Here is a 22,134-nt window from a genome sequence, read left to right on the forward strand (position 1 = left end):
GCGCGAGACGGCCTCTACAGAATTGAAGTCACGTTAGCAGAGTAATCCCCTTTCTTAGAAAAGGCCACTTCTACGACAGGGCTTGCATTGAAGACAATAAATTCCGCTTGCTGGTTAATTGAGGTCATCTTTTTTTAAAAAATATCAGACATTTATAATTAGTCAGTTAATGAATGTTGGAACTCTGTTCTTCCCCCTAACAACCGGGGGGGAAGTTATATGTATCTTTCATTCAGTGTTCCAAATGTAGTCTATCTGTTTGCCGGGACCTCTCCTGGCAAGACAACCAATTCTGCTCAAGTATCCACTCCATATTGAGTGAAACCTTGTTGGGCACATGCAGATCTTTCTGTAGCAGTTACACCTTACACAAATGAAGCAGTACGTTGCAAACATACCTATTTTACGTAGTTTTGTGGGTCTCCCCCCCCCTCCTCTTTTTGGCATAATTTATTCTCTTCTTTTTGCCAGTCTGAGGCAGGGCCCAAAGGCCCTGGAGATCCACCCCAAACCCCACTGGCTCTCCTGCTGAGATCCTCGTACGCTTTCAAGCACAGCCCTGCTATCCTAAGGACTAGAGTCTTTTCTTTTTGAAAAGGAGAGCTGAGATCTTCAGGAACTCCAATTGTGCCATTGCAGAATCGGGGCCTCCGTGCAGCCCTGGGTTCTCATGGAGGAAGGGTGTGTCATCGGCGGAGTCAGACAAACGCTCTGCCATGTATTTAGCACTCGGTGCACACTGACCTGCAAGTGGAAACTATCCTGTCGGGGAAAATAACTGCGGTGCTTCAGGGTTAAGCGTGGGCCAGAGGATTTTAAAGAAAGTGACAGAGAAGGCCTTCTAGGGGAGCTGAGACCGAAACTGGCAAGGCAGGAAAGCCCCCCTTTAGAAGTCAGTCCAGGGGGCAGGTGACGTTCCCCCCATCGCTGACAGCTTCAGCTTTTTGGGAAGCCTGACAACCTCCTAATTGGCCACCCGCTCGCTCTCCCTGGCAAGAAACTCCGAGAGCGCCTTTGCAGCCGTCCAAAGGCGATTCAGCTCTCGTTCCTCGCTTCTTCCTCGGTGGGTTTGTGCGTGGGATTTGACCGAGGGCAACTGCTCGGATAAAGCTGTTTTCCAATCAGGGCGGCCCCACTTTCTGGGCCTGTTCGGGGGTGGCATTTTAATCTTTGCCGGGAGCTCCCCCAAAAAGCCAGTTATCCGAAGCCTACTTTCACAGGAACAAATCCTGTTGAACTTCGGAGTAAATGAGATTGCCCTGCGGTGGCGAATCATTCTGGGCGTGGGATACTTTAATGGATACTTGGACTTTGCCATCAGAAGGCTTAGCCTTTACCAAAAATGGGTGCATCTTTAACGATCCCGAAGGATCCTTGGATAGAATAGAGAGCCTTAATTGACAATCAATTTCTTGGTTATCCTGGGACATCGCAGGACGGTCCTCGCAAAGTACCAATGAATTTTTTAAAAAATCATTGTTCAGTTTGATATAGCACTACTGCAAGAGACTTGGATGACTGAGGACTTTGTCTTACCTGATTTCTGTTCATTAGTAACCCCTGCTGCCTTGAGTCAGAAGGGTGGTCGACCTTCGGGTGGGTTGGGGATATTTGTTTCCACCAGTTTGAAAGCACAGGTTAAAAAGATATCACCTAAGAACAGCTGGGCCTCTCCTTTAAATCATTTAAGATTTTATGGATTAATGTTTATTTACCCCCTCAGCGCTCTTGAGACCAAAGCAGGACAATGTAGGATGAGATGGACACATACATTTTTCAACTGATCCTCAGTTATCCTTCTGCAATGTTGATAATTGGTGGCGACTTTAACGCTAGGATGGGGTAAAATGAAAGTGCGCTGGATGATAGCTTTGGAACCTGGCTCTTGGATGAGGAGAGTGCCCAATCCCTCAATGATCGAGAGAGGCTGACCTCGAACTGGGGTGTGTGAACCCTATGTAAGGACAAAAATTGGGCTAGTGTCCGGCCATCTACAGCAGCATCCTCTTTCATGGAGGGGGCCAACCAGACGCCTCCAGGAAGCCTCTGTGCCAAAGCCTCCACCTGTTGTCACTGCTGGTGTGCAGAGGTACACTGCCTCTGCACATGGAGGTTCCATTTAGTCATCACGGCTGACCAGCCACTGAAGGGACCCTGTCTTCCATGCAAGCTGCCTTGAACCACCAGGAAAGGCAGGATGTGAATGTTTTAATTAATACATAAATAAAACTTGTCTAGTCCCTTTTTTAAAGCCAGGTGAGCTGGTGGCCAACCTGTGGCGGTGAGTTCCGTAGGTTAATTACTCTTCAAGCAAAGAAGTACTTCCAGAATCTACCGCCCAGCGACTTCATTGGATGCCCCTCTACCACCAACAACAGAGATACAGAAGACGGGAGGAAATTATATTTCTGTGAAATGCGAAGAAGGCTTCCATTGGCCCTCCAAGGCCTTGGGCAGAGAAAAGGCCATCCGACTTCCTTCTGCATTGAGTTCTTCCTACTGGAAGGGCGGGTCACTGGTCCTGGCATCTTTTGCACAGGGAAGACAGCTTCTCCGTGTCTTGGCATCCTTCCTTCAGTGTTCGTCTTCTTCTGTCCCAGAGCCGTTTGGATGTCGACAGCGTGGGCAGTCTTGGCCTTTTATAACCAGGTCAAGGGATGCGTGGGCCCTCCGAAGTAAACCGTGCCCCCGGAGAAGGGCTCAGGCAGAAGGCAGAATGCAAGAAAACTCTCCCTCTGGCTCATCTGCATTGGATTAAATTGGTCTTTCTAAACACCACCTGGTCCCCACATGGGATAGGAGCCAAGACGGATTTTGTTAGCTCTCAAAACTCGGTGTGTGTGTGTAAGTGTAGTCTCACTGTCGCAGAGAAAGAGAGAATGGATGTTTGTCTGTTTCTGGGTAGAGTTTCCTTTCCTTTTAATGGTCCCGTTGAAGGGGCCTTTGGAAAAAGTGGCGTCTCACCTTTTGTGGCACTGCCAGCCGTCCCGCTTCTCCCGTTTGGTGCCATTTTGGAAGAACGGATCTGTGCTTTCACTTTCCATCTGACTGCTCACATGAACACATGAAGCTGCCTTATACTGAATCAGACCCTTGGTCCATCAAAGTCAGTATTGTCTGCTCAGACTGGCAGCGGCTCTCCAAGGTCTCAGGAAGGGGTCTTTCACATCACCTTCTTGCCTAGTCCCTTTAACTGGGACCTTCTGCATGCCAAGCAGATGCTCTACCACTAAGCCACAGCCCCTCCCCACCCCCTTGCATCTTCGGCCTGGAGAACAGCCCTGTGTGAGCTTACAAGCCAGCGCATTCCCTTTCACAGAAGTGTTTAGATCGGGGTGCCGAAATCATTTTTTACCAGGGCCAGATATGACATAAATGTCACTTGGTCGGGCCGGGCCATGCCTCGCCAGTCCAGATCGAGAGTTGGGGTGGTGGCTGCCTCGGCTGGCTCACGGGCTGGATAAGAGCTCTCAAGGGGCCGAATCCGGCCCGCAGGCCGTATGTTTGACCCCCTCTCCCGGTTTAGATCATGGAGGGGAACCAAAATGGGACGGGGGAAGGCTGATGTGCTTAAAATCTTGCCTGTTTTGGCGCTGCTTCTCAAGTGACTGTGAACAAGTGCCCTTAAAGGAGTCCGGCACCGCACAGTTAGTTGTTCTGAGAACAGAAAGGAGAGAGAGAAAAAGAGCGCCGTTTGAATTTCAGACCACACAGGCTCTTCAAGGGCAACCTTGAAGGAGTTAGAAAAGATTCTTAAGTGTAAGGATGTGTCACTGGCCACCACGATCAAGTTAATTCAGGCCATCGTATTCCCTGTTAGTATGTATTATTGTGAAAGCTGGACATTGAAGAAAGCTGATAGGAAGAAAGTAGATTCCTTTGAAATGTGGTGTTGGAGGAGAGTGTTATGGATACCGTGGACCGCCAAAAAAACAACTCAGTGGGTTATAAATCAAATCAAGCCTGAACTGACCCTAGAAGCTAAAATGAATAAACTGAGGCTGTCGTATTTTGGTCACATTATGAGAAGACAAAAGTCACTGGAAAAGACCGCCATGCTAGGAAAAGTTGAGGGCAGCAGGAAAAGAGGAAGACCCAACCAGAGATGGATTAACTCAATAAAGGAAGCCACGGCCCTCAGTTTGCAAGACCTGAGCAAGGCTGTCAAAGACAGGACATTTTGGAGGACTTCCATTCATAGGGTCGCCATGAGTCGGAAGCGATTTGATGGCACTTAACACACACACACACACACGCTCTTCAAATATGTTGTTTGCACAGAAACTGGAATAAGAACCCTCAAAGATGTTGCGGGGCTGAATTTTTTTCTGGGTACATTTTAACCTGGTGATCCCCAAACTTCTGGCCGTGGCAACTTCCAATGAGCCGCCTCTTGGGGCTGGTTAATTCTGCTGAGTCTGAGTCAGATGAGATTGTACCATTTGTTCATTCGCAAAACAGAGGCACAGCAGCCTTTCTTGCCTTCAGAGGAAGTCACCTGCATCTCTGTAGTAGAAAAGAGCAAGAGTCCAGTAGCACCTTAAAGACCAACAAAAATATTTGCTGCATCTCTGTGTGAGTCAGTGCTCTGGGCTCAGATCCTTTCATATGACCTCTGCTGAGGGCAAGGAATTCTGCCCCATCTCTTAGGTTTAGGTATGGTCATGTTGTTCAGTCACTGCTGATTAATGAACGTTAGCAGAGTAAACCCTGCTTTGGAAAGAGGGGCTTCCTGTTGCGTCTCTGCATACATCTGTGCACTCAGATCATTCACTCATGCAGAAACACAGGCGGGTTTGTGAGCAGGTAATTCCTCGTTCGACATTTTACCAAGCAAACTGTTTGGGGTTTCAGCTTTCATCATGACTGCCGATTTTAACTGGGGGGGGGGGGGATATTTTGGCTCTCTGAATTTGGGGGGGGGATGCATCACCTACATTCAGGTCTTGTTTTAAATATGCTGTCTTTGTCTCTGTACTGTGTTTGCTTTTAATTTTCTTGCAGTAACTGGCTTATAACAACCCTCTTCTATTTATTTTTTCCCCTGTTTTCTTTTTATTTTTTAACACTCAGATACCTTTGGTAAGTGTGGATTCCACTTAAATCGGTCAATTCCTTCGAACATAAAAATTAACTCTCCGCCTGCTGGTACCCATGTGTTTCCCCTTCCCCCTCCCACTCCCTCCCCACCCCCACTAATTCCCTCTTAACAGCTTTGTCCGACAGGCATGGCGCTCATTCTTTCTACTAACTCGGAGGGGTATTCTGCCCGTTCTAATGGATGTAACTGCAGGGTATTGCAGGATACAAAAAAATAAGAACTGCAGCCAGAATTTCACGACAACCAATCTTGTACCCGGCTAAGGAGTTTTAAAAATAAATTGCAAAATTGTACTGTTAAAAAATATATGTTGTTGTTAACGTTTTGCGGGAATTCGTCCTGCAATTCCCCAATTGCAAAACAAAACAGCCTTGATACCCTAAATTTGGAGCGCAAACTCGGTCGGATCTTGGAATTTCACATCGAAGAGTAGCTGGTTAGAAATTGGACTGGAGTAAGATTCGGCTAGTGTGCGGGGAGGCGGTGGTGGTCTTCCCGGTGGACGTAGAAGGAGGGACTCCCTTGAGCAAGGGTTTCCGAACGTTGGTTGCTGCCCAAACTGTGTATCTGGGGGCACCAGGGAGAGAAACAGCTGAGAGAGCCTTTCCCGATGCCCTGAAAGAGGGAGGAGAGTTGGGGGGCTCAGCTCTGAGGGTTTTAGAACATATAATATCACCAGCCGTTGAGCCGGACACACGCTCTACTGGCATCTCCCACCTCTTCAGGTGGAGGCCTTTCACACCTAAAATCCTGCTAGTTTAATTGGACAGACCAGGGATTTAACCCATCTGCGTCCAAAAACATGATCTCTGCTCCACCTTCCCTCGTCTGCAGAGGGGCAGGGTGGTGTAGTGGTTAAGAGCAGTGGTTTGGAGTGGTGGACTTTGATCTGGAGAACGGGGTTTGATTCCCCTCTCCTCCACATGAGCGGCGGAGGCTAATCTGGTGAACTGGATTTGTTTCCCCACTCCTACGCACAAAGCCAGCTGGGTGACCTTGGGCTAGACACACTCTCTAGCCCCACCTACCTCCCAGGGTAGCTGTTGTGGGGAGGGGAAGGGAAGGTGATTGTAAGACGGTTTGATTCTCCCTTAAGTGGTAGAGAAAGTCAGCATATAAAAACCAACTCTTCTTCTTCCTCTTCTTCTTGTATACCAGGTAGGAGTTTAAATACCTACAATTTTGTTTAAATGCCTGCAAAACTGCACATGAGAGAGAGGCTGGGAAACAGTGGGTCGTACTCGGCAAGATGCCAGCAGATCCCTGATTGACAGGTCTCGAAACAAATGATCTGCATCACTCCAGAGACGCCAGGCATCAGTGATGCCCTAACTGCATGCTGGGTGGGGCTGATTGCTTTTAAAAAGAAGCAGCCTCCTTATTGTGGGGCTGGAATGTGCAAATGCCAGCCGCTCGCTAGAGAATAGCGTTGGCACTGAAAGTAGGAAACCGGATGTCTCAGGCCTTGCAGACTCCTAAGTTTGATCCAAGTTTCTGTGTGGGGGGGGGGATGTACATTAGGAACTTAAACTGGCCAACATTCCTTCTCCGCTGTCAGTTCCCCCCCCCCCAACTTCTCAGAAAAGTTCCTGAGCTCTTCTTAGATGTGAAATTCCAACAGTGAAAAATCTACCATCTGTGTCTTCCTCCTGTGCCTTTCCCCTGTTTTCCGGCCACAGTTTGGAAAGTTGCATTTCAGCCCAACTTATTTCCTCCCTGCCCTTCTCCTTACAACACATGTCCCAGCTGTCCTGTGGTTTCGTTATGGCCCCATTCAGATGTGTCATCAGGTAATGAGTAGAAGTCAACAGACACCTTGAAGACAAACGTTTCTTTTTGATGAACTGCAGCCTGCTTAGACAGCTGCATGAGATGATTCTCTCACAGTACCAGAACGTGGGGTCGTCTGCTGAAGCGGGAGGGTGAGAGATTCAAAACAGACAAAAGGAAGTGTTTCTTCACACGACGCATAGTTAAATGGGGGAACTCCCCGCTTCTTGGGTGCTGCCTCTTTCGAGTCTCGCTTCAGATGTGTACAGACAACAGCCTGATGCAGGGTTCCCGTTTGCCCAGTTATTACCCAATGAACCAGGCTGCTCACTGCCCCTCAGCTGGTCGGCAGGTGGAAGCAGGCCCGCCAAAGGGGGGAAGCGACGCCCACGCACAACGTGATGACGTCACTTCTGGGTTTACCCCAGAAGCTCCTGCATTGCAACTGGGATGCTCTAGCATTCTCCCCTCTAAAAACTCTATGGACAGTGCTAGGGCGTCCCACATGATGGTGGCGCTTCTGGGGTAAACTCGAAAGTGACATCATTGCACCGTGTGTGCTGATCGACACCCTCCAGCCCCGCCGCCACGAAGCTCCTGCCAGCGGCTAGGGGGGAACCTGTCAACCCTAGCCGGATGCCTTGAGTGGCCAGGAGTAAAACTCCTGTTGCCCTTTTAAGGAGAGGCTACCATTTTGATCCTTCCTTCCTTCTCTGGATGTCATCTCAATCCTGCCTAGGTGATGCTTTTCAGTTCCAGGTGTTTCAAAAGGGTGTGGCGAGTTATTTCAGGACCTCATACGTCTGGACTGGATGGGAACCACTGAATTTGGCGTCCGATCTCAAAGTTTGTCCTAGCGACCCTATTCCCCGTAGCCTCACCCTCGGCCTTAAACAGAGCGCATTTGGTTGCTCAGGACGAACGGAGGATTTTGCATTTGCAAAGCCATTTCTGAGTAGGAGCCCTCTTTATCCCCTCCGCAGGCCTGGTTCCCTGTTCACAATTCAGCTACTCCCCTGAAAAATCCCACTTCAACTCTTGCAGATTAACTCCGGCTGGGAGCAACTGCAGGGGGGGGGGGGCACAGAGAGATTATAGAGAGGGCACCTTATAACAGACCAGGTCCCTCCGAGATCTGTGACCTCTCCTTCCTACATGCCTCTCTTCCCAGTCATCTTTTCCCAAAGTGCTTCGGTTTTAAGTCACAGATGGCAGATTTTTTCCCCCCACTCTAATTTTCAAGACGTCAGGATGTGTTTGAGGCTGAATAATTCTGTAACCCTTTGCTACTTCCCCTCCTCTCCCCTTGCTCCTCATTTTGCTCAAAAACTGCCCTGCTGCTCTTGGCAGAGTCTAGCCCCAGTTTACACTTTATTTTAACACTCTCTTTTTTTTTTTCCTTTTTGAATCGTCTTCCCAATAAGCTAACTAGCCCGGCTTTTATTAACATTTAACTAGCTAGTAACCTTAACTAGATGCTAACACCTGCCTTTAGATGACTTTGTTAACCCTTTTCTTTAATTAGAATCTGAGCCTAACTAGATCCTTATCCAGCTTCAACCATATAACATTTGCCCTTTCCCCACCCGACTTAACAATAACTAATAATTAATAATAACCAGTTTTACTCCGTATCCTGAAAACAATGCATTGAACGCTGGATGGGAAAGGAAAGAGGTGTACGAATGAAAAGCATACCTAAAAAAATACTGATGGATTGCATTGTGACGAAGGGCTGGGGAAAAGGGCACCTTCGGAATAGCCCTTTGTTGGTGTCCTTTGGTGAGTCACATATGTGGGGTATGTAAATTGATGCCTGGAAAATACCTGGAGGCCCTCTAGCATTGCAGTAATTCTGCAGAGAAGTTGACATGATTCCAAAGTGGATATGATGCCTCTGCCTTGTTTTTAGGATAAGGGTAAAACCATATGGATTTCTGTGACATGCAGTTCTTGAATAAGATATGCAGCCGTTCTTGAAAGCCAGTGGGGAAAAGGATCCCCGCCTTTTAACAAGGAAGATGGTTCCCAGCCTATTTCGATACAACCACAAGGATAATAGGTTCCTTTCAAAGGGGTTAGAGTGGAGCAGACGATGTGGGGGTTTAAACTCCGCTACAGCATGACACCACACCCGGATCAAAAGACACGAGAAATGGTGGGAGGTGGAGGAGCAGTTTTTCTTCTTCTCCCTTCCTCCTGGCTTTTCCACTGGAAATATCTGTCTGCCCCAGCTTTCCTCTGGAAGAGTCTAGATCAGGGATCCGCACCATGACACAAACCGCCACCGACCCAGGTGCCCGGCGAGTGTTTTTAGAAAGTGGGTGGGGCCAGGTGGGGCTTTTGCCCAGCAGGGCTTCTGATTGGCTACTGAAGATCTGGTTGGCTGTGCAGATTTGATTTATTTCAGCAACAGCACAAGGATCTTCACTGTATGACTGAAGATAAGCTGTGTGTATGCAAGAAGATATTTTTAAACAATATATTCATTTTAAAAGGCAACCTGATAAGCAACGCTTCTGCCTGAAATGTTCAAGAGTTTGTTAGGGTTGCCAACCTCCAGGTGGTTATACACAATTCGCAGCCGCTATGGCCAAAATGTCTTATGCAATCCTATTATTCATTGCGAATTTTGCAATGATTCTCTATAGAGGAGGGGCGACCCCTTCCGGACCCCATAAAATCTGACCCCTTGACCCAATCTTCACTAAACTTTAGTCCCTTCAAGCTACGTTGTAAATTTGGGGGCTCTACCTCCAAAAATGCCCCCCCCCCACAAGCCTAGCAAAAGCCGAACCAGAAAAAGCCAAATTTTATTCGGCTTTCCCCAGGAATTACCTATTCGGCTTCAGCTTTCTCCCAAGGTTTGTGCATTCGGTAAACCCAAAATTTACCGAAATGGCTAATTTCGGGTTTATTTTCGGTTCGGGATTATCGATATCCACAAACCTAGTGCTGAGGGTAGGGGATTCAGCACCATGTACACGGGACCAATGGTAGCCATGGTTATTAGGCCGAATAAAAATTATGGGGGGAGTCAGGTACTAAATGTGCAATACTAACAATATATCAATTGGTACCCAACCTCTGCTATAAAATTATTTCCAACACTCACAATAATATATTCATAAATATATTTGTGTGTGCATGAATATAGTTGCAGATCAAAGATATTTTACATTCATAATACAAGCATTATAAATAAACACCTTCTAATACAAAATAAATGGAGACTCTATTGCTTTATCTCTCTTTTCTGCAACACTTCTTCCTATATCATGAGTACACGAAGGAGGCATATTTGCTACTCATGATATATGTAGAAGGGTTGCACAAAAGAGAGAAAAAGCAATTGAGTCTCCATTTGTTTTGCATTAGAAGGTGTTTATTTGTAAGACTGGTATTACAAATGTAAAATATAACTTTGGTCTGCATCTTGGCCATCATCTGGGCATGGAATAGGGGTCACTGGGGGTGTGGGGGGCAGGTAGTTGTGAATTCCCTGCAATGTGCAGGGGGTTAAACTAGATGACCCTGGTGGTCCCTTCTAACTCTATGATTCTGTGATATATATGAATATATTATTGTGAGTGTTGGAAATATCTTATACCAGAGGTTGGGTACCATTTGATTTATGGTTGTTAAGCCAGCTTCCCAATTGGCTGGAATGAACTTTACCATTACCCAACAATAAGCAAATGTACATTCCCGGGAGCCCCTTCTCTCGTTCCCGCATCCTTCTCCAGAGATTGGAAGAGGCAGAATTTGAGGGTTTGCAGCCAAGGAGCAGCTTCCTTTTCCTCAGGGTTCCTTTCTCCCACTGGCGAGTCCTGACTCTCCCTCTTTTCCCCCACCTCCTTTTCACTTATGTTTTGTTTTTTTCCTTTTCTTTTTGGTTTCCTTGCAGAAGGTACTCCAATCCGAGGTAAGCGAACGCTTCGCAAACTCTCACACACTTTTGGCCACTCGCGCGCACCCCCCCCTCGTTCCCCCTTGCCAAAATGCCACGCACACATCTCGATTATAACCAGTTCTCGTTCTGTGTCGTTGTGTGGTTTTTTAAAAATCTGAACTTGTCTCGATCTTTCTCACCGTTGTGGCTTCACGTCCTTTTTCGTGTTCCCCTTTCCGTATTTCTTTGCTTCCCTCCTTCCAACTGTTTATTTTCAATACATGTATAACTATTCCTTTTCTCCTCCTTTGGCTGGACGGCGCCAGCCATGACGTCCCCCGGGAAGAGGACTGTTCTCTTTCCCACATGCTTGCAGTTAATGGTGCGGCTTTTAAAACCTAAATCTCGCAGAAACTGCAGAAGGCTGAAGTATAGATCTGGTTTTGGATGTTTGTGCTTCTTTTTTTTATCGACACTTCAAAAACAATGAAGATGAAGATTAGATTGGACCCAAATCTATGGCTAAGATTGGGAAAAATTATGTACTTGCCTATGTATTTTCTGCTACAGAAAACAGAACAGTATGGGTTTTGGGTTTTTGTTCTGGGTTTTTTGCTGCCAAGTCACAGTTGACTCATGGCAACCCCCTGGTAGGGTTTTCAAGGCAAGAGACCTTCAGAGGTGGTTTGCCATTGCCTGCCTCTGCGTCACAACCCTGGTATTCCTTGGAGGTCTCCCATCCAAAGTCTTGCCAAAGTCGACCCTGATTAGGTATTTTGCACACCTTTTATTTCCCCCAGGCTATCAAGGAATGTGAAAGTCCAAAGGGGTGGCTGAGATTTCTCTCCCCTCTCCTGGTTGGATTTTGGGCCGTATCTTTGAGAGCTCCTAAAATGTAGGTGCTAGGAAGAAGAGCCATAATTCAAGAAGCCGTTGGATTAAAGTTCTCCTCTGCCATATGCAAGCAATTCTCAGGCTCCCTTCCCCCTAATGTGCGGAAAATACCTTACCTTATAGGGCCTTTGCATATATTATTGCCCAGAAATACTTACAAAGGTGTTGTTTTTTGAATGCCAAGAAGTTGTATAAATGCAGAGCGTTTATCTCCCCTCTCAAGCTTCCTATCTTGAATTTGTGGAGGGGGGGCGGTTACTAGCAAGTTTTTGGCTTGGTCCAATTTGTAAGTATCAGGCTAGCCGGATCTCATCGGATCTCGGAAGCTAAGCAGGGTCAGCCCTAAACATCTCTTCTGTTGAAAACCCCATGAGGGGGTCGCCATAAATCAGCTGCAACTCGACAGTGCTTTCCACCATCAAGTTAAAAATAGTTTTTTAAAAAAATCTTGCCACCCAGTTAATCCAGGGTACCTTTTGAGTCGATCAAAAGATCTTTCCCCAGTTAATTGGCTAAACTTTGCAACTCGGTGCCCTCGTGAGCAGACTGGCTGTTAGGAGGAGCCGTCGGAGTGGCAGAAACAGGTCAGAGTCCGTGTGCTTGCAATATGGATTCTCACCTGCATAGAGGATTCTGCTCACTCGTTTGCTCTTGTTAACTTCAACGGTGCTTTCATGTCTTGGGTTGGAGTCTCCTAGAATGCCGCCGGCCGGAGGGCAATTCTCCGAAAGCGAACGACTTGCTGAAACGTTCTGTATCCTTAATGTACAGAACATACGAGCCCGTTCACGCGTCTTAGGCTGGATACAGGCCGAGAGCTGTCCTCTCGCCATTGGCTGGGCTTCTGGGATGTCACATGCAACATCTTGGTTTGTTCGTCAAGCGAAAACCCAGCTTTAGTTATCTGTGGTTAGAGGGATTATCTAAACGCAGGCCGCTCCTCTAATGATGCATATGTGATCTGAAACAGTAGTTTGAACACGGGGAATTAGGCAGTTAGTTTTAACTGGGGCTTCATGTGAGGTGAATGAGGGAATTCTGCCTTGTTCACTAGCACCCATGCCCATTGCAAAGAATACTGGGATTTCTGCAGAAACAGTGTTGAAACCTGCCGTTGTCAGGCCAAGCCAGGCTTTGAACAATTGCCTGGGTGCCAAATCCTGGTTGCACAAGTTAAGCAAAGATAAAAATAAAGCATGCATTCACATTCTCTCTGAACCCAGCCTGTCATTGTGTGGGGAAGGGTCAACTGCAGAATGTGGACGATGTGAAATTGCTACAAGGGGAAACCGGGAGGCTGTTTCTGTCTGGGGAAGATTTGGGGCAGGGGATGTGGGATCTAAAAGGGGTTGGAGGACAGGGAGCTCTTCTGGAGCAAGGGAGAATAGGAGAATGTCTACCACAGGACTTAAGAGTTAGAGGGTGGAGCCGAGGCTAATAAATCTTATTAATAACTAAATAATAAATAAATAAGGAGGTGGCGAGGGAATGGGAAAGGAGGCCTGGAATTTGTGATAGGAGTAGGGAGAGGCAGTTATGGGGAATAGAAAGGGAGCAGCCCAGTTTAGCTGGGGGGAGGGGGCAGACACTAAGGGTAGGGTTGCCAGATGTTGGGAGGTGGAGCCTGAGGAGGGTGGGGTTTTGGAAGCGGGAACACCTCGGCAGAGAATAATGCCATAGAGTCCACCTTCCAAAGCAGCCATTTTCTCTAGGGGAACTGACCTCTGTTGCCTAGAGAGCTGCTGTAATTCTAGAAGTTCTCCAGCCTCCACCTGGAGGTTGGGAACCCTAGCTAAGAGGTTGCCATCTTAATGGTAGGCTTAGAGGAAGAGTGCATTTCCCTCAACATTTGAGTCGTCATGTTTTGTCCTGATGCTAGCTGGGAAAGGCACATTGGGTTATTTTGAGACCAAGAGATCTGATTGCTATAATAGCATTGTGATAAGTGAAGACGGGGAGGGGGGCAGAACTGTCCTTGCCCACGTAGTTAGAATGTGGGCACCCTTTGCTCCTTGTCCAGAACCCCCTCCAATTAATATATCCGCTGGCGTCTCCTTCTCCCTCTTTTTTTTGTTTCTCCTCCCATTCTAGGTGGCCTGCAGATCGAAAGCAGCGAAGAGACCGATCAAGGGAAATACGAATGCGTGGCTAGCAACAGCGCCGGGGTGCGGTACTCATCACCCGCAAACCTATACGTGAGAGGTAGGGAGCGCCACGGCTCACAAGAGTAGCGATACGACCTTTTCCTGCCCACCCACCCACCTGCACGCACACACACATGTCCTTCAGGGAGATCTTTCTGTCCCTTGCTGGTTTGCTATTTTTACAAAGAGTGAATGGCGGGGTTGAAACTAGGAAGAGTGAAGGATGCCAGAGTGGCTGAACGTTGACGTAACCCTCAGCATAATGATAGTCAAGCACTGGGGCCCTTCATTCAAAATGATGACAGGAGACACCCCCCCGTCGATGATGGGCTATGGGTTTTGGGAGAGAAGGATGAACCTCCTCCATTTTACAATGTGCTTTTGGTCTGGAGATGTCTAGGGCCTGTCTTCCCAAAGAGGGCCAGCGTGGTGTAGTGGTTAAGAGCAGCAGACTCTAATCTGGAGAACCGGGTTGGTTTCCCCACTCCTCCACATAAAGCCTGCTGGGTGACCTAGGGCTAGTCACAGCTCTCTCTGAACTCTCTCAGCCTCACCTACCTCACAAGGTGTCTGTTGTGAGGAGTGGAAGGGAAGGCGATTGTCAGCCGGTTTGAGTCTCCTTAAAAAGGTAGAGAAAATCGGGGTATAAAAGCCAACTCTTCTTCTTCATTCCATCCCCATCTTTTCTGAGGTAGTTTGCAGGAGGCATAGATCATGCGGATCCAGGAAGCTTCAGTGCTTTTAGGAAAAGACACCACTTCTCAATGGAAACTCCCCAACGGATGCGTACTAATGTTGTAGAGAACCATGGAAGTGAAACAATCAGGTGGCTAACTGTGGCTTAAACCACTCTCCGGGGCGTTAAGATGTTCCTCCAAATCTGGCGTTGTTTTGCACCTGCAAGGCCCCAATGCGGTGTCCAGCGAGCTTAGGTGGCAAAGCTTTTTGTGCCGCCACGGTGTGGGGGGGGAAGCATTGCATTAAAGGGGACTTGTGCAGAGAAGCAGTTTCCCTGAACGTTGGCCCCCCAAATTTCCCTGCTGTTGTGTCAGGCCTATCCAAAGCCTCTGTGAAGGGTTGCTTCTACGAAGACGTTTTGCAAGCCCAAGTATCTGTCTTTTTTTACCCTGCCATGCTTCTAAACAACACAGGGCAGCATGCATGGGCATCTGGGCCCCCTGATGTCTATATGCATAAAAAACAAGCGAGGTAGAATTAGCGGAGAAAGAGAGGCTGACTCAAAGTGGCTGCATTGAGCTACGTGGCTGAGTGGGAATTTGAACCCAGGTCCTTCGAGTCTTTAATCGCTACACTACACTGGATTAAATCTGACTGGCGTTGGGAGGGAACATTCCTTGCACTGGAGTAAAGTGCTAGCGGAACAGATCTGTGGGTTCTGGCCCACCATTTCCCAACGCTCCAAAAATGTACACCTGGCAGCTGCATGCAATCTACAGTTTTTTCGTGCAATCTGCAGTTTTTTCGTGCAAACTGCAGTTTTTTCGTGCAATCTGCAGTTGTTTCGTGCAAACTGCAGGTTTTTTGTGCAATCTGCAGTTTTTCGCTGCAGCATATGTGTAAGTGGGCTGCTAAGCATTCACGCTTGTGAGTATTTTGAAAGGGGAAAGTGTCATTTTTGGCATGTTCCTTCAACAAGTGTAATAACACATGCCCCTTTCTTTGATCGTGGGACTTCAGAGCAGCTTCTAAAGCCGCTCACAGAACAATCAGATCCCCTTCTTCCCTTTTTTGCCAAACACATTTGGTTAATTCTGGTGCTCACATCCCCGCCCGATAAAAAGAATGAGGCCGACATTTGACACATGCACCCTTGGGGGAAAGATTGTAAAGCAGGTGGCGAAGCAAACGCAATTCACCAGTCATGCATAGTGGCCAGTGGCAAGTTTTGGTTTGTTTTTCGCTGGGAGAATGGGGATGACTGACACGGCACCTGGCCAGTCACGAAACACCGCTTGGTGGTTAGGAAATCAGCTTAGAGAGGAAACAGCAGAGAGGTCCGTATAGGACAATTCCTGTTTCCATCCAGTTTAAGGCACTGTACCTGTTGATGCCGGGGAATCCTGGTTTCCTCTTTGCTCCCTGTCTCGGTCATGTGGACTGGGGAAGGAATGAAATCTTTTAAATAATTTAATACTTTCCATGCTAAATTTTTAAAGCTCTTTTTGTTGAGGCAACCATATGGCAATCATATGTGAAAACGATGTATAGTGTGCTCATTATTAAAACTCTGTCTGAACCTCCAAGCTGATGATCCAACATGATGTAGTGGTTAAGAGCAGCAAACTTTAATCTGGAGAACCGGGTTCAATTCCCCACTGCTCCACATGGGCGGCAGACTCTGTTCTGGGGAACCGGGTTTGTTTCTCCACTCCTCCACATGAGCGGCAGACTCTGTTCTGGGGAACTGGGTTTGTTTCCCCACTCCTCCACATGAGCGGCAGACTAATATGGAGAACCAGGTTCAAATCCCCGCTCCTCCACATGAGCAGCGGACTCTAATCTGGAGAACCGGGTTCAATTCCCCGCTCCTCCACACAAAGTCTGCTGGGTGACCTTGGGCCAGTCACAGCTCTCTTAGAGCTCTCTCAGCCCCACCTACCTCACAACATGTCTGTTGAGGGGAGGGGAGGGGAAGGGAAGGCGATTGTAAGCTGCTTTTAGACTCCATAAAGGTAGAGAAAAAGCAGGGTATGAAAACAACTCTTCTTCTAGGAATCTAACACATGGAGAAACCTTTCCTGGTATTTCTGTCCAATGAACTCTGGGGCCCTAGTCTGAGTTGCAAAATCCATGACTCAAGCGGGGTCATGTTTCCCTTCCTTCTATTGGTTGCATGCGGATGAATTTTTTCTTCACCCCTGCCACAGTTTAGAACAATTCTTTCTTCTAAGAGAGGGTAATTTACATGGTGAGGGGTTTTTCCCCAGCTTGTGATTGCTTTGTTTGTGTAAATTGCATTTGTCCTGTTCCACAAAATTGGAATGGCTTTGGCCCACTCAGCCGTAAGGAAAAAGGGCCATGAGACCGTCTTCCGGGATCTAGGCTGACTTCCTCCTCGCGTGAGGATTAATGCTTGAGTTGTCACCATGCACAGAATTATAGCGGCACCTAGTGACCCAATACAAGCATTACACCCTATTAGAACAACAGCATGAAGTGTGAATTTTGATAACGGGCCCCCATGCTGAGGTCAAAGTGTATGTAAAAATGGTATTTACAGTTAAATGTTCTGAAACCCAGCCGTAGGTATATAGCTGCACACGTTGTTTGTGCAACATGGGCTCTTGAGCCAACTGCATCTGTTTCAAAACTCTGTGCATGTGTTTGTGTTTTACGGAAACTTCCATGTGGGCTTGAAATGAAGACCTCCGTTTTGTATATTGTGTCTAGCATCTCTGTCAGACGGGGATTGTGTGGAGATCCCCACGGAGGATGACTTGGTGGCGGGTTTTTCATGCTGTGTTTAATAACTCCTGTTTTTCCTCCGTGTTACTATCCGTGAAATGGTGCTGCGCTGAATGTAGTCCTCTGGGGGACGGGGGGTGTCCTTTTGGGTTGGCGGGGGTTTTGTGCATAATTTCCATTTTGTTCCCTGAAGAATTTGACACTTGCTTGCAGTTTTCTGATTCCTTTTCAACTGTTTCTCTCGTAACATTTTGTGTGCGTGTGTCTACACAGATATTTGAGATTAGGGGAGGATTTGTAAGGAGTTTCCTTCTTTGTTTGTTTGTTTTAATTTCACAGCCTAAGGACAAAGTCTTTATGTTCTAGAGTTTGTTTGTTTTTTAGTTAGTTCAGATGAAGCCTGGGCGGGGTGGGGCGGGAGAAATGAGTATGAAAATGGTGCTTTGAGGCATGTTCACATGGGTGCTATCTTCCTTAGAGTGGTTTAGAAGTAAGCAAAAAGTCTAGAAAAATGTTGGGGGGGGACGTCCCGCCAAAAGGCAGAGATACTAGGGATGCAGAATGCACCACTTAGGACAACCTCACCCAGTCTGTGTGAAATGTGGGTTTGCTGGAAGTAGTAGCCATTGCTGGAATCGGATTGCCCTGAATCCTCGCATCCGAGTCCTGGCGAAATCCCCATGAGAACATGCCTTGAGTTGTTGCAGGGCTTTCTCGCCCCTGATGAGTTCTCAACTTTAAACGTTTAAAAATCTGCAGAGGAGCTGAACAACGGTGAGAACACCCAGGTGGAAAAGCGGTCCCTTGCTGTTTGGGGGTGCTGTGGTCCTACGTTTCAACAGCAGAGTCCGCGAGTGCTCACGAGTACCTGATTTTAGACCGAGGGTGGGTCGCAGGGCTGCTGAAGGGAATCCGTAGGGCCTCGGGGGACTCGGGAACAGGGGATCCCCCCTTTTGCCTTGCCAAATTGGCAGAATGCGACATTGACACCGTTATTAAGCAAGGTGTGGGAGCCTCCTCCCCCTGCAGCCTGGGACCCTTGCCAAAATGCTGCCCAGGGCCCCCTCTCGGCAGCCCTGATGGACAGGGAAGAACGGGAAGGAAAGAAAAAAGGGACATTCTGAGATTTTTTTTAAGCTTTATTTTTTTTTAGTTAAAAGACGGAAAAAAAGAAAGCAAAATCAATTTGCAGCTGCCAGCGTGAAGGCCTTTTTTTACTCTCTCTGTGTTTCCCTATTTTTCTCTCTTCTCCTCATGTCATTGTGTTCTGCATCAAACCCCCTTAACATCCCTCAGAGCTACGAGAAGGTTGGTGTGGTTTTTTTTCTTTTTAACTTCCTTTACCCACATTTTTACATTTCTTAAGAGAGAAAAAAATATATTATATATATTATTTTTTTATTTAAAAAAATGACAACTATAACTTAAAAAAAAGAGAGAGAAAGAAAGCAAGAAATCTCGATCTCGATACCAAGCGAGACCTGCTCGTTCTCGGGTCTCGTCGGCGATGAGTTGAGTTGCATTGTGGGCTCTCTCTGCATCCTTCGGTGATGTTTGCTGCGTTGTGTGCACCTTTCTGTCGTCATGGTTACCTTGCGTATGGACTTTTGGGCCTGATGCATGATGGGAGAATGTCAATGGCAATTTGTGCATGCTGATCCTTTAAAAATTATTATTATTATTTTCAAATTTATGTGTGTGCGTGTATATATCTATATACATATGATTTTAAAGAAACAGTGTGATTTTCTTTTCCCCCAGTGGAATTGTTTTTGGTTAATTCACTCTTTTTTAAGGTTTTTGTTGATTTTTTGCTTTGTGTTTCTCTCTTTTTTTTTGTTCCTCCCCCTTTTTTTCGGTTTTGATTGGTTATGCTGTGCTGTAATTTTATTCCAATGCATTGTGGGGAAAAAGCCAGTGTTCCTGCTCCCCCCTCCCACACACTCCAAATTTACCTCCCTACCCCATTGCAAATTCAGTTACCTCCAACTCAGAGGAACAGATTCACACAGTTTTAATGCCTGTCCGAGGAAGCAGGTTTTTTTGTGGGGGGGGGGCGTGTGTGTAACATGAGACATTTAGAAAGTGGGGCTTAGGTTGTATCACACTACAGTGGATAGACAAATTCAGAAGTTAGCAAAAGCGGGAATTAAGCTGATCGTATTTATACAGCCGAAAGACCTTTTAAATATGAATTAATATTGATCCTCCCTGGCGTGGACACTGAACCCCAAACTCTATCCATAAACACAACATACAAAAGATTTTCACCCTTGAACATGCATGCAAAAGTTTTGCACTGTTGTTCCAGAATAACTGTCTTCTTGTTCCCAATAATTCTGTAGTTCTGTAGTTGCATTTTCTACTATGCATCTCCATCCTTAACTTCATATTTTTGAAGAGAAAAAAACATCAACCTTCTTTAGCCATTCTGTTCAGAAGGATATCGAGTTAGATGATTAACAGCGCAATCCTAAATAGAATTATACCCTTCTAAGTCCAGTGAAGTCAATGGGCTTAGAAGAGTATGGTCTTTTATGCATGGCCGTTTCACTCGCCATCACCCCTCCAACAACTTCGGGTCTTTGTGTTGATTATGCATGCAGTTTCTCACTGTCAGAGGTTGCCTCGCTCTTCCCCTGCCTTTCCCCCATTTTTTGCTCACGTTTTCAGAGACCTGTTTTATCTTGAATTTGAAAACACAGACAAAACACGGGGAAAGTCAGGGGGAGAGCAAGGTGACCCCTGATGGTCAGAAACAGCATGCATAATCCAAACAAAGACCCAAAGTCTTTGTGACCGCCACGGAAACAGCCATGCATAAAAGACCTATAACTCTGTTTAGGATCACACTGTAAAAACATTTCTTAAACTACATAACAAAACCTTGGGATCCTGAAGTCACCATGAGCTGCCTGAGCTTGGATTCTGAGCAGAGCAAAAGGAACTTGCAGGCAATCATTTCTAAGTTGCTCCTCATGGCCTTCCCTCCTCCCTCTTCCAGCTCAGCTTTAGCTCTAATCGAAGGATGTCGATTTTAAAAGTTTTCTATAATAAAATATTTGCAAATGAGAGAGGGTTGGTCCAGTGGGCAGCAGAAGTCCAGGCTGAGCCCAAACGGTGCTGGAGTTCATGAGATGCAAGCTCCCTCTTGATTGGGGATTCCAGTCTCCAGGTGGGACCTGGGCACCCCACCCCTGACTACATATCATCTCCAGACTACAGAGATCAGTTCCCCCGGAGAAAATGGCTGTTTTGGAGGATGGATTCTATGGCGTTGTACCCCACTGAGGTCCCCATCCTCCCTAGGCTCCATCCCTCAATCTCTAGGAGTTTCCCAACCGGGATCTGGCAACCTTACCCCCCATCCCCCCCCCCGGTGGCTGGCAAACCTATTGCAGATCTTCTTCACATATCATTCCAGACAGCTGCTTTTGTGCTGCTGCCGTTAGTTTTGCCTCTGAGCGTATGCAAAAAGCTCTTCCCTTCAGCTGGAGGAAGCAACTTCTGAGAACTCTATCTGAGAGGCGGCATCCTTCAAGGCCAAATGCCTCTTCCCATGAAGGGTACAATTTAAAAAAAATTAAAAAGCAGAAAATGGAAAATACTAGTGCTGTACCATCTTCCTGTTCTTGGCCAAATGGAGGAAACATCCAAGCCAGGAAAATTTGGGGCCCATCAGCAGCTCTGTGGCAAAATCCACCAGAAGCTTCTTTCGATGTTTCGTAGAACTAGATTTCGACATTTCGTAGAACTAGATTTCGTGGAGCTTGAAAGCCATACTCTTGCCAGCCCTGCCAAGCTGGCCGTGGGTAATTGTTACAGTTTTCATCCCTAAGGTTCTGATAAGCAGGGTATACCTGGCCGAAGACAGTCAGCGTAACTGGTAGTTATATCCTGTGTATCACAACACATCATGTCTAAACCCCCATCTTCTGGTTTATTTATTTTTCAGCTGCATTTTTTAAAATTCCTTTTTATGCCTGGGACCCCAGCTGTCTTTCTTCACTTCAGACAAATTTTTTGCACCCCCGACAGGAAGGTTTTTGCAGGAACGCAGTCTGACTCTAGTGTTCTGGGTATTCGGGTGTTCCCAAATCTCTCCTTTTTGCCTTAATTAGCGACCGCAATAAACCCAGTGGGCAGCATTCCTAGAGTACGGGTATTAAAACTGTGTGATTTTTAAATTTATTTTTCTTATTTTTTTATTTCTTTGAGAAATCCAGTGCAGCGTTGACAGTTACCTGTCTCGTTATTTTCTCTCCCCTTCTCTCTTTCTCTCTGTCTCCTCCTTTCTCCTCCTTTCTCTTTTTTCTCCTTCTCTCTTTCTTAAACTGAGATTTCCATGCTGAGACCCTGGGTCTTGCCCCCGCCCTCGACAAACACAACCCCTTTTCCTTGCCTGGAAGGTTCGAGGCTGTGCCGTGGACAGAAGCATTGTCTTATTGGCCGACGGCTCCTTTTGAACCCTTGGCTGTCACCTAAAATAGCCTGTAGTTCAGCACAGGAGAAGACAGCCCCCCAAGAACAAGATACTCGTTGCTTCTGCTCCAGAGTTTAATCGGCAAAGGCTCTGATGCCGTCTTTAATGGAGCTTACGTCCGATTGCCACGACAAGAGACGGGATGTGTGGGCCAAAGATTCGCCCTCCCCGAAAAATCTGCCTTGATATTATGCTGAAGTTCTGGTAGCTCATAGATAGCATCATTCAGCGTTAGCCCACATTCGGGAAGGGGCAGCTAGCCTATCGAGCACAGGGCTAAGTTCGAACTCTTCTCCCTGAGGAGCTGGTTTTCTGCTTGCAGGAAGTTGTTTTGCAAAATACAGGGAGCTCTCTAAAATGTGGTCTCCCACCTCCAGTGGTGGCAATCCAAGAAGGAACCCATACCCGGCAATTTTACTGGTTG

At 46.9% G+C, this 22,134-nt stretch overlaps 1 protein-coding gene across 3 annotated transcripts in view; it reads left to right on the plus strand.

Annotated features, from left to right (window-relative positions):
* The window catches only part of PTPRS (protein tyrosine phosphatase receptor type S), a 156,116-nt gene that overhangs the window by 11,588 nt on the left and 122,394 nt on the right, over nt 1-22,134 (plus strand). For all 3 annotated transcript variants that reach the window (XM_056845473.1, XM_056845474.1, XM_056845472.1), the window contains exon 3: nt 13,749-13,859. In XM_056845473.1, coding sequence (XP_056701451.1) covers nt 13,749-13,859 — 111 coding nt within the window. The remainder of the gene's footprint in view (nt 1-13,748; nt 13,860-22,134) is intronic.

This window comes from Euleptes europaea, chromosome 2 (assembly GCF_029931775.1).
Source record: "Euleptes europaea isolate rEulEur1 chromosome 2, rEulEur1.hap1, whole genome shotgun sequence".
NCBI classification, from domain to species: domain Eukaryota; kingdom Metazoa; phylum Chordata; class Lepidosauria; order Squamata; family Sphaerodactylidae; genus Euleptes; species Euleptes europaea.